At 54.4% G+C, this 14,824-nt stretch overlaps 1 protein-coding gene across 2 annotated transcripts in view; it reads left to right on the forward strand.

The window, feature by feature from the left end:
• ATP6V0D1 (ATPase H+ transporting V0 subunit d1) overlaps window positions 1-14,824 on the forward strand; it is a 43,442-nt gene that overhangs the window by 11,992 nt on the left and 16,626 nt on the right. Inside the window, exon 2 of one of the 2 annotated variants that reach the window (XM_064273916.1) lies at window positions 7,858-8,302. The exons of the other annotated variant lie outside the window; for it this stretch is intronic. Coding sequence (XP_064129986.1) covers window positions 8,239-8,302 — 64 coding nt within the window. The 5' untranslated portion in view covers window positions 7,858-8,238. The remainder of the gene's footprint in view (window positions 1-7,857; window positions 8,303-14,824) is intronic. 2 annotated transcript variants of the gene reach the window in all.

Raw genomic sequence — 14,824 nt, forward strand, 5'->3', positions numbered from 1 at the left:
GGGCCTTGGGTGTCTTGGGAGTTCACACAGCTCAGCAGGGACCAGAGGTATAGTTTTTTGTTTTAAAGGAGTCTTAGGTCCAATGTGTGGGAACTTTTTGTCATCAGAGAGTTCCTGTCTATGTGGTCTTACCTGGCAGTATTTTATATGTTCCATTTTGTTTATCAAAGAGATTATATTGAATTGGTGAAACTAGATGACCATGGCTTTGGGCAGCAAGACCAGCTTAGCTCAGTGCAATATTCCTTAGAGTCAGATTTGATCCATAGAGAAAGATGACACAACCCAGTGACGACAAGCAAGAGAGAGGAACTCAGGGGGCACTGGAAGAAGGGTGTGTAGAGGGCAGTAACCTGGGGAGAGTTTGCTCTGTGGAAGGAAGGGAATGAACACGCAAGTCTCAGAGGACCTATGATGTCCTGGCCACCCTGGGCAGTGACATCCCTTCATGAAGAGACCCCTGACATCCAATCTCCGGTGATTTTCATGAGCCAGCATGGCTCGTTGGTGGTGACCAGAACTTTAAGTGAAAGTTTACAGATCAAGTCAGTCTCACATGCAAAACCTTATATACACCTTGCTGTATACTCCTAGTGCTCTCCCCCTAATGAGACAACACACCCTTGTCTCTACCCTCTATTTCCATGACCATTCAGCCAGCTTCTGTCCCCCTTGTCCTTCCCATCTCCCCTCCAGACAGGAGCTGCACACACAGTCTTATGTATCTACTTGATCCAGGAAGCCCACTCCTCACCAGTATCATTTTCTGCTTATAGTCCAGCCCAATCCCTGTCTGAAGAGTTGGCATCAGGAATGGTTCCTGTCTTGGGGACCATGACCTCCGGGGTCCCTCCTGTCTCAGACCATTAAGTCTGGCCTTTTTATGAGAATTTGGGGTCTGCATCCCACTGCTCTCCTGCTCCTTGAGGGATTCTCTGTTGTGCTCCCTGTCATGGCACTCATCATTTATAGCCAGGCACCATCTAGTTCTTCTGGCCTCAGGCTGATGTAGTTTCTGATTTACGTGGCCCATTCTGACTCTTTAGCAGCCTGCTATCTTGATTGCTCCCCTCTAGCTTGCTGCTGCTGTCCAAGAGGATGAGGCCCCACAGGGGGATGAGAGTAAGAATAGGCAGGAAGGAGGTTTGGCTTCTTGCTGCCATCAGCCAGCTTGGACTTGATCCCTCTGTTGATGAAGAAGGGGGAAATTATGGAGAGGGTTGGGCTGGTGGTGTGATGCAGTTAGAAATTTGCTTGGGGGCTCTGGAGGATGAATTCTGGAGGAAGCAGGCTGGGAGCAGGACAATGGCTGGCAGCTATTCCAGCTCTCAGGGTGAGGGAACAGGTGGACTGAACCAGGGCAAGAGTGGCAGAGGGGAAACGAAGGACTGGGTCAGAGACTAATTGAGGGAATGAAATCAACAGGAACGGGTGCATTTATACTAGGTGGGGGAGTAAGGGGTTAGAGCCGAATGGTTCTCAGGCTGTCATTCACGAATGACTGGGTGAGTGCTAGAGCTGTTTCTGAGATGGGACCTCCAGACAAGGTTTGGAGCAGGGAATGGGTAGTGGATACAAAGGTGGTCTGTCTCAGATGTGTCGAGTTTGAGCATTAGAGGAAAGAGTTTAGCAGGCAGGTGGCCATGTGGGTCTGGAGCTCAAGGAAAGTAGTACTAAAGATACCAATCTGCAAGTCATCAGTACACTGGCTGGCAGCAGTGAGAGCCCACTCCCGGCCATCTGTTTGCTTGCAGCCGGGACAAGCCTGCCTCGGAAGCCCGGTCCTGCCGCGAGGTCCTGCCAGGAGGCTGGAGAGCAGCCGTAATGGCAGGGCCAAGTGGACACAAGCATGGCCTGACGAAGACTCCTGGCATGGAGCCTAATTTGGCAAGCAGAGAAGACAAGTAACAGCCAGGGATCTCCTGTCAGAGCCCTGCTGCGCCACTGCCTTCATGCCCTGTCTCTAGGGCATAGTGGTTTTGGGGTTATTGTTTTCTTTTTAACTTAGTATTTTTTTTTTTAATTCCAGAAATAAAGTTGGTAGAAAGGTGACTTGGTAGACCCTTTGGAGGACAAGCTTTTTCACCACCTTGTGAAAACAAAGCATGCATATATACTCTGTGACCCTGCAGCCCACTTGTGGGATTGTATCCCATCAGTTAGCACAGGATAGCGCATGTCCGGAGGTGTTCATGCAAGCCTCGTCGGTAGCAGCAAACTAAGAACCAGCAGAATATCTGTTGATAGAAGTATGGTTAAATAAACCATAATCTGTCCTTACAAAGGCGAACTATGCAAGTGCTCAAAAGCATAAAGTATCATAGAGACTGATTTAAACATTTATTGAGAGGTAAAATGAGTCCCTGGGTGGTACAAACAGTTAACACATATGGCCCCTAACCCAAATGTTGATTGGAGTCCACCCAGAGGTGCTTCAGAAGAAAGGCATGACAGTCACTTCTGAAAAATCAGCCACTGAAAACTCTGTGGAGCACATGTCTCCTCTGACACACATGCAGTTGGCATGAGTCAGAATTGACTCAATAGCAACTGGTGGTTTTTGGTTTTATTAGGTAAAAAGTTGCAATGAATTATGTATAATATGATCCCATTTTAGTAGAATACTAGATGATATGCACATGGAAAAGTGTTTGGGAGCACAAACTGCCACTTGTCCAGAGTGGCGACCTCTGGGGAGAAGATTAGAGACGCTGGGAGAGGGAGCATTTCTTTCAGATTTTGGTTCACAGCATTGTAGGGCTGGTCCGAATCTTAGGGAGCCCCATCTAGGCCCTTCTCTTTATACCTGAAGACTTAGAGCCCAGGGAGTGCTTTAGTGACTCTTCCAGGACCCAGGTCAGGGCTGGACTCTTATCACCCAGGCCGGAACCCAAGACCCCTGCCAAGGTACAACACACCTACCCCTCCTCGCACCTGCTCACCTGGCCATTTTTCTCTTTCCTTCATTCCCCCTCTCTCCCCCCATTTCCTGCCTTTTCTTCACTGGTTACATCTTACACTGGTATATACTTTGGCCTGATTTTATCTGAGAAGCTGTTTATGGTCAAGTCAGTGACAGTCCACACAGGCACTGATAACCCGTTTCACAAGTCCTGCCCCTGGAGGCCGTGTCAGAACTTGCTCTAGTGAATAATAACATACACTTTCTCTTGGATTTACTCAGTGATTTCTTAGGCATAGTTTCTGAGGTAGAGCCAGTACCTGAACCCGTGCCTGAGGCCTTTTGCGGTGGTCTCAGTGTAGCTGAATGTTAGCCATCCAGGACCCTTGAAGAATAAGATTTTCTGGATGGTAGAGAGGGAAAGGCTCCAACACCTTATTTTAAGCATTTTTTTATAGAACCCTTCTAGAATGTATTAGCCTCACTTCTCTGCTTTCTTAAGCGGCACATACTGCACATAATAGAGCCTCTCCTGTGTTAGGGTGCTAGACTTGAAACGAGGGCTGAGGTCTGCCTCCAATAGTTCTGCCCCTGACTGCCTCCCAAGCCACCTACTTGCCCTTCCTGCTGTGGTCAAGGTGCCTGCTGTAGCACCCCAGGCCCTTTTTCTCACTGGTAGCTGTTCTTGTGCTTTGGGCTCAGAAGCCAAACACACTCTGGCTTGTTAGAAGGGTCCACATCAAGAATGAACAGGGATAAGATTGTGAGGCAATGGTCGCTCTCTCTCTCCATTTTGTTTATTGTGGTAAATATGCTGTTGTGTGCTGTCAAGCCGATTCCTACTCATAGCAGCCCTGTAGGACAGAGTAGTACTGCCTCATAGGGTTTCCTACGCTGAAATCTTTACAGGAGCAGATCACCAGGCTTTTTCTTCCACAGAGCAACTGGTGAGTTCAAACCACCAACTTTTCAGTTAGCAGCCAAGTGCCTAAGCATTGTGCCACCACAGCTATATAGGTAAGAAAACATTTGGCATTTCAGCAGTCTTCACATGAACAGTTCAGTGACTGGTGGTGTTCAGCGATGATCTCTTGTAAGTCACCTGAGTCTGCTGAGGACCAGGACCTTGGAACTTCTCTGGGTCGCCAGGACCTTTTTTGAGTTCTGTGCGAGTCCAGGCCTCAGGCCAACCACAGCTCCCTTCCTGGCTGGCTGTGTGACTCTAGGCATGTGACTTAACACTTTAAAGCTGTAAAATGAAACAGAAATCACCAACTTGCAGATTGTTACAGATGAAACAGCACAGCGCCCAGCCAGAGTGATGCTCAGCAGATACCTGTGTGATTAGATGGATGACATCTCTTTCTTGGTACACAGGGTGCTGGGCTCTGGGGGACAAGGTGGAAAAGCTGGGGCCCCTATTCTGGAGGGATGCACTGTGTCACAGATTGCCCAGTTTCTGGATTATTAAGCACTTCCTTTAAAAAAAAAAAATTTTTTTTTTTTTTTACTAGACACAGCACTAGGCAGTGGAGACGGGGAGGTTATAGAGCTATTGAGAGCTGGATGAAGGGCTTTGGAGACTCGGAGGGTGTACCTGAGCTGGAGAACAAGAGTGTAGGCAGAGGGATGCCCAAGCTTCCCTCCACACCCTCTTCAGCATTGCCCCTCAGGAGGTTTTGCCTTCACTGATGCAAGACAGGGAACAGTCGTCATGACTAGACTTGGGCCCACCTTGTCTCTGCTTTGGCTTTCCTGGGCTTGTGTCCACCTCAGGCCTGTTCCCTGGGCTTTATGACACATTCCTGTATGACTGCGGGTGCCTGGAGCCCCATTACCCCAGGGACTGATGGCTGGAGAGATGCAGACTGGGAGTCTGAGGCAGCGATTAAATTGGATGGAGCTCCCTCTTCCCACCAGAGCTGGGCTCCCAACTGTCAACTTTACCAACCTCTCTTTGGCCACAAGGGGGCGAACCAGGACCACTTGGCTGCCAGAGAACCTGGGGAAGGGGAAGTGGCTGAACAAGTGTGTCTGCCAAATGCTGCCTCTCCTCTGCTCTGCTGTGCAGCACCTGCCTGTAGCCACTGTCTCTTGGGGCTCTGTCCTGGGCCCTACTACCCCACCCAAGTCCCTGTTGGCATTCTCAGATTAAGGTCTCCTGTCTGTCTGTGTCTCCCCTACCTCCCAGTGCCCTAACTTTGCAGGTTAGAAAGGGAAAGCCTAGGGGCCATTTCCTGATAACCTCTGCCCTGGTGCCCAATGTAGGCCACTCCAGCTTTGAGCACCAAGCTGTCCTCATTTACTTCCACTTGGCAGCTGTGAGTCAGAGCTCAGCTGTCACACAGTGTGCTAGTTGTGAACCCAGGCATCTTGGAGCCTCCAAGTCAAAGCCTGAAGCTGTCCGGGGGTCAGGGCCACACTTCCCAGGCACCTGGAAGCACCACCCATTCCCAGGTGGCTCTACTCTTGTCCTGCCACCCTGGTCCCTCTGGGAGAGGGAGAATGATCCCCAGGGTAGGCTCCTTCTAACTTCCTTGAGTGGTTTGGGGAAAACATGTACGAGTGTGTGCCGGGTGACACTAGGAAAGGCCCAAATCAGATACCCCAAATTCCATGTAAGCACTGTAGGTGCACATGGTCCTGATGGGAATGGGGTTGTTATCAGGTGGTTGATCACTCTCCTCCTCCACGCTGCGCCCCAACTTGGGGGGCCTTCCCATTGGCCTCCCTGGCCTCTGACTCACCCAACACCTACCACTTGGCAGTTTTTTTTGTTTTTTTTTTTTAACCTATCCTGAGGTAGGAAAACCAATACCCTAACGGGCCACTTGTAGACTAGGCTGCTGTTATGTAGCCTGGATAGGACTACTGACAGCCAGTCTGGAGCCTGCTCTGCTGTCTGCCTCCTGTACCCTGCAGCTCCTCCGAAGGACTATGGAGTCAAGCTCCAGGGGCTGGGCTAGGGCTGCCCCCCATGTACATGTGGGTGGTCCCAAGGATGGGCAGGCCAACTTGTGGCAGGAGAACAGGGTGTATGGAGGAGAAGCCCTGGCTGGGTGCTGGGCACTGCTTTCTATCTAACATTGGCCTGGCCTCTGGCACTTGCCCAGACCTTGTCCCTCTTGGACACTCAGCCCGTGGTTTTCAGGCCTTGACCTCAGCTGAGGCTTTGTGTTTGGTTGGCAGATGGGGCTTTCCCTCCAAGGAGTCATCTGTGGTGTCCTCACTGCTGCAGCTCAGCCTTCTCCCCCACCCCCCACCCCTGCTCTGATACCTGCTTGGAGGCTCCATAGCCCCAGGCCCTCCCCTGCACCTGCCATTAGTTCTGCTATGCTTCTCTGGACTTCCATGGGTATCCAGGCCTCTGAGCTGGGGTTGCAGGGAGTCCATGCACTCTGGGTTTGATCAGAGAGAATAGTGTCTGAGTTGGTTAGGCTCCTGAGAGAAACCGATCAACCTTCTTATTGTACATGGGAAATCAGGTCCCAGGTGGGACCAAGGGTTTGCTTAATGGCCTCCTGATGCCATCTTGATATTGCCAATCAAATCATTCTACATTTATTGATTATTTCCTTCATTTGTTCATGCAAGAATGCCCAAATTATCCCTCTGTATGCCTAGCCCCCAACCCAGGAAGACATGGCCAGGTGAAAGAGGCCCGGCTTCTGGGGCCCTCACTGTTCCCCCAGGCCTTCTACATGGCATCTAGCTTGGAGCTTAAAAGGGTTAGGAGTGGGGTATATGGCGAGCTGCGGCCCATGATCCAGCACACAGGGCTCTAAGGCTACAGGTCATGGTTGCAGCTCACCATATCCCCCACCTGAGCCCTTTAGCTTCAAGCTAGATACCATGTGGCAGACCTGGGGGAACAGAAGGTCCTGGAGTGTTATGCTTCAGGCCTGGCCCAGGCTCCATACTAACCCTCCCCGTGACTTCTATCATTTGGGCCTAGCTTCTGCTGTGAACGGATCTCTGGTGGCACAGTGGTTAAGTGCTCAGCTGCTAACTGAAAGGTCAGTGGTTTGAACCCACCAGCCACTGCATAGGAGAAAGATGTGGCAGTCTGCTGGGGAAATTCTACTGTCTTATAGGGTTGCTATGAGTTGGAATCAACTTGGTAGAAATGGTTTTGGTTTTTGTGTTCTTCTGTGAGGCTCCAGGAGAGGGTGACAATCTCTCTTTGAGGGGCCAGCCCTGGTCCATGGCACTGATTGTGCTCAGTCTGGCTTGTTACCCCTTCCCCAGCATATGTTCCGCCAGGCCTCTTGAGTGGGGGAGGGGTGGGGCCGAAAGGTGGGGCCCTGGAGGGGGGTGCTATTCAAGACCAACCAGGATGGTTATTACTCCTGCCTGGCCCAAGCCTCATGGTTCTACAGGACATGAGTGTGGGATGGATCAACTCTGCTCCTGGCTGCTCTGTCCCGTTTCCGTGAGCTGCAGAGAATGGGGCTTCATGCTAAGGGCTACATGGCCTTGCAATCCCAAAGAGGCCTGATCCCATGAGCCCGTCTACAGGGTCTAAGTCTAAGCAGAATGAGTATTTCCATAGATTTGGCTCTACTTCCCTCCTTTGGTCTGATTCTAGGCACTATAGAGCTGGTGGAACGCTCCAGCCTGACCTGGCTTAGTCTCACTGAGAACAACAGCTTTTGGGGAGCGCTAGAGCTGCCTTCTACTTCCACCCAAGCCAGCCCCAGCTTTCCTTAGTGTCCTTCCTCCAGAGGTTTATACTTGTAGACCAGGAGCCCAGGATCAAAGGTGGACAGAATCGCTCAGGAAGTACGGGCCTGTGGACCCAGGAGCCAGACATGGACATGGGCCAACTTCCGACCACAGTTCACTGCCACAGCTGGCCTTCCCTGGGTTGCCTGGCACCTTGCCAGACCAGACCTCTTTACCTCTCTCTCGCTCACACTCAGGTAAACATACCCCAACTGTGCTCCTTCCTGCAGGGTCTACAGCTGTGGTGGCAAGCCTAGAGAAGAAAGAGCCTACTCAAGGTCAAAGTGCAGGGCAGCAGGATAGAAGGTGTGGCCCCTGCTGCCCAGGGTGAGGCTCGGTTGCCTGATTCTCAGGTGGGGCTGTGGCTAAGGAACACAGGGAAACTGCCCTCCAAGCCCCATCTCTCCTGGGACATGCCAGCCCAATGGAGCCTTAGGGCCTGGGTGGGGATGACCTGCTGAGGGGCTGCCCGGGCGGATCTCTGCTCAGTCAGAGGAGAGCTTCTTGGAACTTGCCCTGGGTGCAGCAGTAACCAGTTCTGCCCCTCCCTTTGGCACACAGACCGTCGCCTGCCTGGCACCCTCCTGACTGTCGGATGGGTCGACTTCCTCATGGGATGTGAGAGATGCTTTTATTCTCCTAGCCGCAGGGACGAGGTGTTCCTGAGAGCACGGGGTAATTAAATATGGCTCTGCTGCCACCTGCCACCTGTCTCAGAGTGGGGAGAGGGGTGGTGAACCCGGGGCAGACATTCTGCTGCCTCCTGGACATGGGGAGTGACCCTCCCATTTGATCCCTGTGTCCGATGTTGATGTTGGGTGGTGCCACTGACCCCTGGGGCCAGTTGGGCCACCTCTGTTGTAAAAACGGCATGGGGGAGGTGTCTGTTCTCCTCTAACTTCACAAGGGGGAAGGAGAATCAAGATCAACAGCCGAAGGTTGATCCCTATAAAGCAGAGGGCAACTTTGCCTCCTCTCTCCGCCATCTTTACCAATCCTGACACCAGCCATCCCTCCCGTGGCACTCTCTACTCCTCTCCTGGGTTCGATAATTCATTACCACACAGAACTCACAGACCATACTCACGATTATGGTGTTTATTAGGGAAGCAACAGGTTACAATTCAGGCTCAAGAACGCTCAAGGATACAGTTCTTCCGTCAGGACAGTGTCTTCCCAGCCATACTCACGGGCATGTGTCTCCCTGGCCCTAGGCCTCTGCCCAAGGGCAGCTTTCTCTGTGGGCGGGGAAGCCCTTTGCACCATCTTTTGCTGCCGGGTCTCTGCTCCCAGTCTCTCCTTCCTTGGTGGTGGTGGGCTCTTCTCTCTTCTGCCTCTGAGGTGGCTCATTTCAAACCCAGCAGGATGGCAAAACTTACCAATCCCTTTGGTGGGCCACAGTTTCCTTATCTGCACAGTCCTGTGCAGTCACCTAAGTGGGAGTTACAAGAGAGGTCACACAAAAGCAATACATTACCCTGGATCTGTGGATCAGCCTCATCCCCCTTTTGAGAATGCCTCACCTCACTGAAAGGCCTCCAGCATGGAACAAAATGCTGGTCCAGGGGCCGAGGACGGAGAACTTGCTGTCCCTTCCCCGCAGGAGCTCTGCCTTGCGCCAGCTGAAACCCAGAAACTTGCATGTGGCCGTGCCAGCAATAGACTCCAGGTTCTTCCCGAGACTGCTGGCCCGCCAGCCCTGGGGCTTCCCATCGAACAAGAGCTGCCCTTGGCTACATCTCCTTGTGCCCACCCCCAAGCTGCCCTGCAGCTCAGGGCAGTGGGTGTGGTGGGTGGTGGTTTTATCCACGCTGTACAAGAGCCCTGGCAGTCTCTCCAGCAGGGAGGTGGACATATGAGAGCCCAGGAGAAGGGTCAGGACAGAGCAGGGGCAAGGGGGCCATTCTGTGGAGGACTAGGTAGGGCATCTTGAGCAACAGCTTGGAGTCAACAGCAGAGACACCTGACGGAGCTGAGGGTGCTAGTTGGGCAGCTGTGGGTGATTCTCTGGCAGGAGAGTTGGCTTGTGGTATACTGTGCTCACTCTCTCTGTATGCCACTGTCTCTGTTCAAGTCCCATGACAGGCACCCTGGGAGGCTGGCATTGCTGGGCCTCTCGCCAGGAGACAGACAGGAGCCCGGTTCCAGAGAGGTTTCACAAGCTGTTCAGGGCCAATCTGTGGACCAGAATTCGACCCAGGTCCCCATGGCCCCAAAGCCCAGGTTCTCTCCACTTCCCTGCTCAGCTGCCTGAGGAGTGATGTCCCGAAACCAGTGATCTGGCAACATGAGTCTGCAGAAAGGGCCTGGCTGTGGCATGGACCAGCTGGGAGGTGATGGGCAGGCTGGCACTGGCCGTGGGCCAAGGGACACAGATACCTCATTTGGGGGGAGGTGCTGAGGCTCTGGATGGAGAATGGCAGGTGATACGTTGGGGAAGGGAGAAGAGCTGGCATCTGGTAGGAAGAGTTGGAACTCGGGGTTTTCATTTAGTTGGTGTTGCAGGGAGCCTGTGACAGGTCTTGGCAGAGGCCCGGGAGCTAATGAGGATATTCAGTCTGTGCTGCAGGCCCCAGGTAAACCCAGGGTTAATGCTGTTCGTGCTGTGACTCCCACACAGGAGTTCCAGATGTGGCGCTCTGACCCTACAGAGCTAGCCAGCCTGTGTGCACATCTGCTTTGGAGTTGGTATGAAAGTCTCACCCCCGGAGCCTAGGAAGAAGGCTCAGGCACAGCACATTCATCAAGGAGAGGGCTCCAGCTCCTGTCAGGCCACCAGCCTGGCCATCTGGCCATCTGTCTCAGTTTTCCCGCACTGAACCGCTGCAAGTCATGACACTGGAGAGCCTCTGGGGCCGATGAGCACTAGGGGATGAAGCCCAGGCCCAGCCCCTTCAAAGAAGAAGCCTCACCTGGGCCCAAGGGAGTGGTAGAACAGGCACTGAGGCCTGCCACCCTTGCTGGAGGTGGCAGGATGGGCACACTATGCTCTAGGGAGCATGTTCTCACATCTGGTTTCACTCTATGGGCCGTAATTCCTGAAAACCCCTGAGCTCCCCAGGAGAGCGTCGATTAGTGACCTCTGGAAAAGCAGAAGTGAAATCTGGGAACACACTGTCCTCTCACACTGTGCCGTGGCCAGCTGGCCAGCAGAGCCCCTCTGTGGGCCATGAGGCCATGGGTGAGTTTACAGCAGGGGGCCGCCCCACCTACCATGCTGTGCCAGACACTGCCTCTATGCCTGCTGGGGCAGTGTGAGACCACCCGCTGGCATGGGCTAGGACCCTCTCTTGCTGCTCCCCAGGGTCCTCAGGGAGAGGTTGCAGAAACTGGGGGCTGGGGGCATTGGAGAAGCCATGTGCGCCTGCCCCTGGGAGCCCTGGGGGGACTGAAAGTTCACACCTTTGGGACTGTCATGATCTGGAAAGGTTTCAGGAAGGAGAGGACAGAACTACCCAGCTGCCACCTCTCAAAGTCTGGCTGGGGCTGGCGGTCAAGCCCATGCTTTGTCTCTCAGGGAGCACTGGTCAATCTGGGCGTTTGCCATGCCCCACTACTAGCCTGACTGGGGCGGTTACCAGGGTTCCAACTGGGGCCAGGGCCCTGCTGCTGAGGGGTTCTGGCCCAGGAGACCTGGGATATAAGGGGTAGGCAGGGGACGGGGGTAAGGTGGACACTATGGGGCCAGCTTGAGTCTGGTATAGCCTGATGAACCCTGGGAGGAATAGTCAGGCCAAGTGAATATGGGGTTGCAGCCTGGCTCAGCCACCTTCAGAGAGCTCAGCTGGACCCTGCTGGAAGTGGGGTGGTGGGCTTTGATGTCCACAGGTGGACAGTGCTGCCTTGTGGAGGAGGGAGGCCAGGACTCGCATTTTGTAGGCTGGGTGTGTGTCCTTCCAACCTAGCCCCTCCATCTGAGCCTGAGGAAGCAGCTCCGTTTTCTGCACTTCAAGGCTCCTCTCTAGAATGATCCATAGACTCCCTGGAGCACTTGCTTGGGGCGGAAATGGCAGGAGAGTTGCTCTCACCGAAGAATAGTGCCCATAGACCAGAGAGGCGAGGGCCAAGGCCAGGGCTGACTCTACAGGGCTTCACAGGCTGTGGGGAGGAGGCAGAGCTCTAGCTCTGGGGCTACAGGAACCACTAGGTGAAGATTACAAAGGCACGTTGGAGTTAGAGGACTTCACTCTGGTGACAGTGGAACAAAGGGCCAAAATGTGGGGTTGGAGGCCAGCGAAAGGACACCATGGCAGTGAGGAGGCCTGGCAGTATCAGGAGATGGAGTTGCAGAGAGAGTCACCAAAACTTTGGGGATGTAGTTTCTGGCCTAGTGGTTCTTGCTGACACTGGAAAGGAGAGAAAGTATGGAAAGGTCCTGGGTGGGGTAGTGGTGCTGGGGTGCAAGCCCCAAGGAGACACTGAGAAACTGGTGGTCAAGCCCACACTTGACCAGGGAGGGAGGGCCCTGCCCAGCCCTGCCGCAGTCCTCTTCCTCTGCGAACGGGTTAGGTCAGACGGCCGAGAGAACTTTCTCATAGCAGCATCTTGAACACAAGAAATTCGCCTCTGAGGAAGTCTCTGTTGTAAGAGAGCCTAAGCTGGCCAGACGTTCCTGGTGCCGGGCCATGGATGGGAGGGTTTGGGGTAGACAGCTGGGCTTGTGGGCAGAGCAGAACAGTCCCCTGAGCCTATGCTAACTAGAGTACTGCGTCTGCCTCAGCCCGGGCACGTCTGGGGCTCTCAGGCTGTCGCCGAGGCTGTCAGGCTGCCTAGCCGAGGGCACAGAGCAGAACTGGCCTCTGCCTTCCCAGAGCCCCTGCCGTCCTCGGCTGCCCCCAGGGGGCTGGGCCAGGGCTGGGTGGCCAGGTCTCCCACAAAGCTCTCAACAAGATCCAGGCCTCTCTTCCTCGCTCAGACCCCGCCTCCAGTCACATCTCTCCTCCACATCCCTCAGAGAGCAGGAAGCTGGGGGCGGGGGAGGGAGAGTCCTGCAGGCCCTGTCCCAGCCTGAGGACTGTCTAGAGGGTTTAGAGCTGAGGACGACAGGGCTGCCAGCCACTGGGCCTGGGTTCCAGGTTTCTCCAGCAAGGTCAGGGCCGGTTCAGAAGCTTTGTGTGGTCCCCTCGTAGGCAAGCTGAAGGATCAGCTAGCCTGCCTCCCTCTAAATCGCCTCCTTGGCTGGCAGGCTGTCCCCTCTCCCTGGGTCACAGGGAGACATGGGGCTTGGCCAGGGAAAGTGGTCTGGAACGGTCCTTTGACATCATCCCTGGGGCCTTTTAAAAATGAGTTTTCTGGTAAGGAAGACTCCTCAGGCCTTGGGTAGGATTCTCAGTAAAGTCTCCCAAGCTTGCTCCTGTCCAACAAATGCCAGCAGAAACCACCCAGCCACTGGCGTTCCAGCAGCACTCAGAGCCGTGGCTGCCCAGATGCAGAGTCAGCAGAACATAGCAGCCATGGCCTGGAGGGTTTGCTGTAAGGCCCGTGCTGAGCCCCAGGGGGTGAGAGGTACAGAGGTGCCCACCTCAGCTCAGCCTCCGATGCACGTGTTCACAATCCCAGATTTTCTAGGAATGGCTGATGCCACAGTTGATGCCAGAGGGGCTTGTCCTGAGTTGTGACTGTCAAGGGCCTCTGTCAGGTGGGCAGTGTCCATGCTGCCCCTGAGGTGGGGAAGGGGGCATGCTCTTGGCCTCTTCTACCTCTCTGCCACTTGCCAACTCTTTTGGGACTAAAGAAAGGTGCTCAGGCCGTCTGGGCTGCTGGGTCTGTATCTGAAAGGCCTTTCGAGGGCCAAGGGCTGAGAAGAATGTGGTCAAGGAGGTGCAGGGTGGGTGGGAAAAGAGGAGACCAGAGTTGGGCACAGACAGAATCCACCAGGCCTGATGCACATCCCTGCCCCTCTGTGCGCTGACTGTGGGCCTCAGGATGTTCCCCCTGATTTCCCATTCCCAAGCATTGAAATGGGCTTGGCTGCAAGGGTCCCACACAAGGCCTGAGGCTGAGGAGGCAGCTAGCCCCATGCATTTCCAGTTGGAGTGGGGCTTGGTTTCTCCTCTCCGTTGGGGTGATGATTGACACCTGACCAGTGCTAGGTGTTGGCTGGATAATCATGGGGAGCTGGAAAGGGAAAGGGCACTTGGCGATGGGGAGGTTGTGGAGCCAGCCTTCCCAGGGAGAGCAGCCATATGGAACAGAGGCGGAGGCTGGGCCAGAGGAAGTTTCACTCTGCTGGAGAGCTTGTGAGGAGCTGGAGTGGGAGGTGACAGCATAGGCTCACCCGCTCTGGGAAGCCTCCAGCAGCATGTGCCCGGGGCTCAGAAGGGCAGTGGTGGCAGGTGTGTGGGGATGCCTGGGGGAAGCCTGGCACCTGAATGCTTTGGAGGGGAGGATCTGGAAGGCTAGACTTGTCCTGGAGAGTAGTGGGGCTACTAGCATGAGGCGCCCCACCAAGAGAACTGGATTTTGGCCTGAGGCTCCCCCTCCACACTCACCTGGCCTGGAGGTATGGCTGTGAGCTGGAGGATGTCTCCATGGTCTGAGAGGGGCTCTGCCTGGCTGCCGTGGCTGGGTGAATGAATGGACAGGTTTTGGCTGGCAGCTGTTGCACCAGATGGTCTGACCCAGAGCACCACATTGCATCCCTGGCTCCCAGCTGCGGTCCAGTAGCAGCTTTGCCCAGAGGGGATTTGAGCACCTGCTGGGCTGAGGCCAGCCTTCTTTCGTCCCGGAGTAGCTGGGGCTTAGCCAGGCCGTGGCAGGCGAAGGTGAGAAGGAGTAGGTCCCAGGACTTGGGCAGGGGCTGATTATAAACAGCCTGGGGCGAGGATACAAGACAGTGTGCACACCTCCCAGGCAGAAAGGTATCTGTGGGGAGGAACAAGGGGGGTGGTGGCTGCTCCCTGCCCTATTATTCCATCTTCCTTTTGGGAGTGATGGTAGAGGTGGTGGGTTCCTCCTGCTGGCCTAAGAGGGTGAAGTCCACTCCGTGTGTGCCTAGGAGCCACAGAGGATATGAGTGCTACCTGCCACTTGCCACCCAGAGATGAAGTGGAAGGTGGGGGCTGCTCTAGTGGCTTGCATACCCCTCTTTTCTTCCTCCTACGTACTTTCTTCCATCTCTCATTTAGCACACCTACCTCCCCATTCTTCTCTTGATGGAGTCCAGGAGCAGGGACATCGCAGGGGTCCCCGAAACTG

This window comes from Loxodonta africana, chromosome 21 (assembly GCF_030014295.1).
Source record: "Loxodonta africana isolate mLoxAfr1 chromosome 21, mLoxAfr1.hap2, whole genome shotgun sequence".
Taxonomy (NCBI): Eukaryota; Metazoa; Chordata; class Mammalia; order Proboscidea; family Elephantidae; genus Loxodonta; species Loxodonta africana.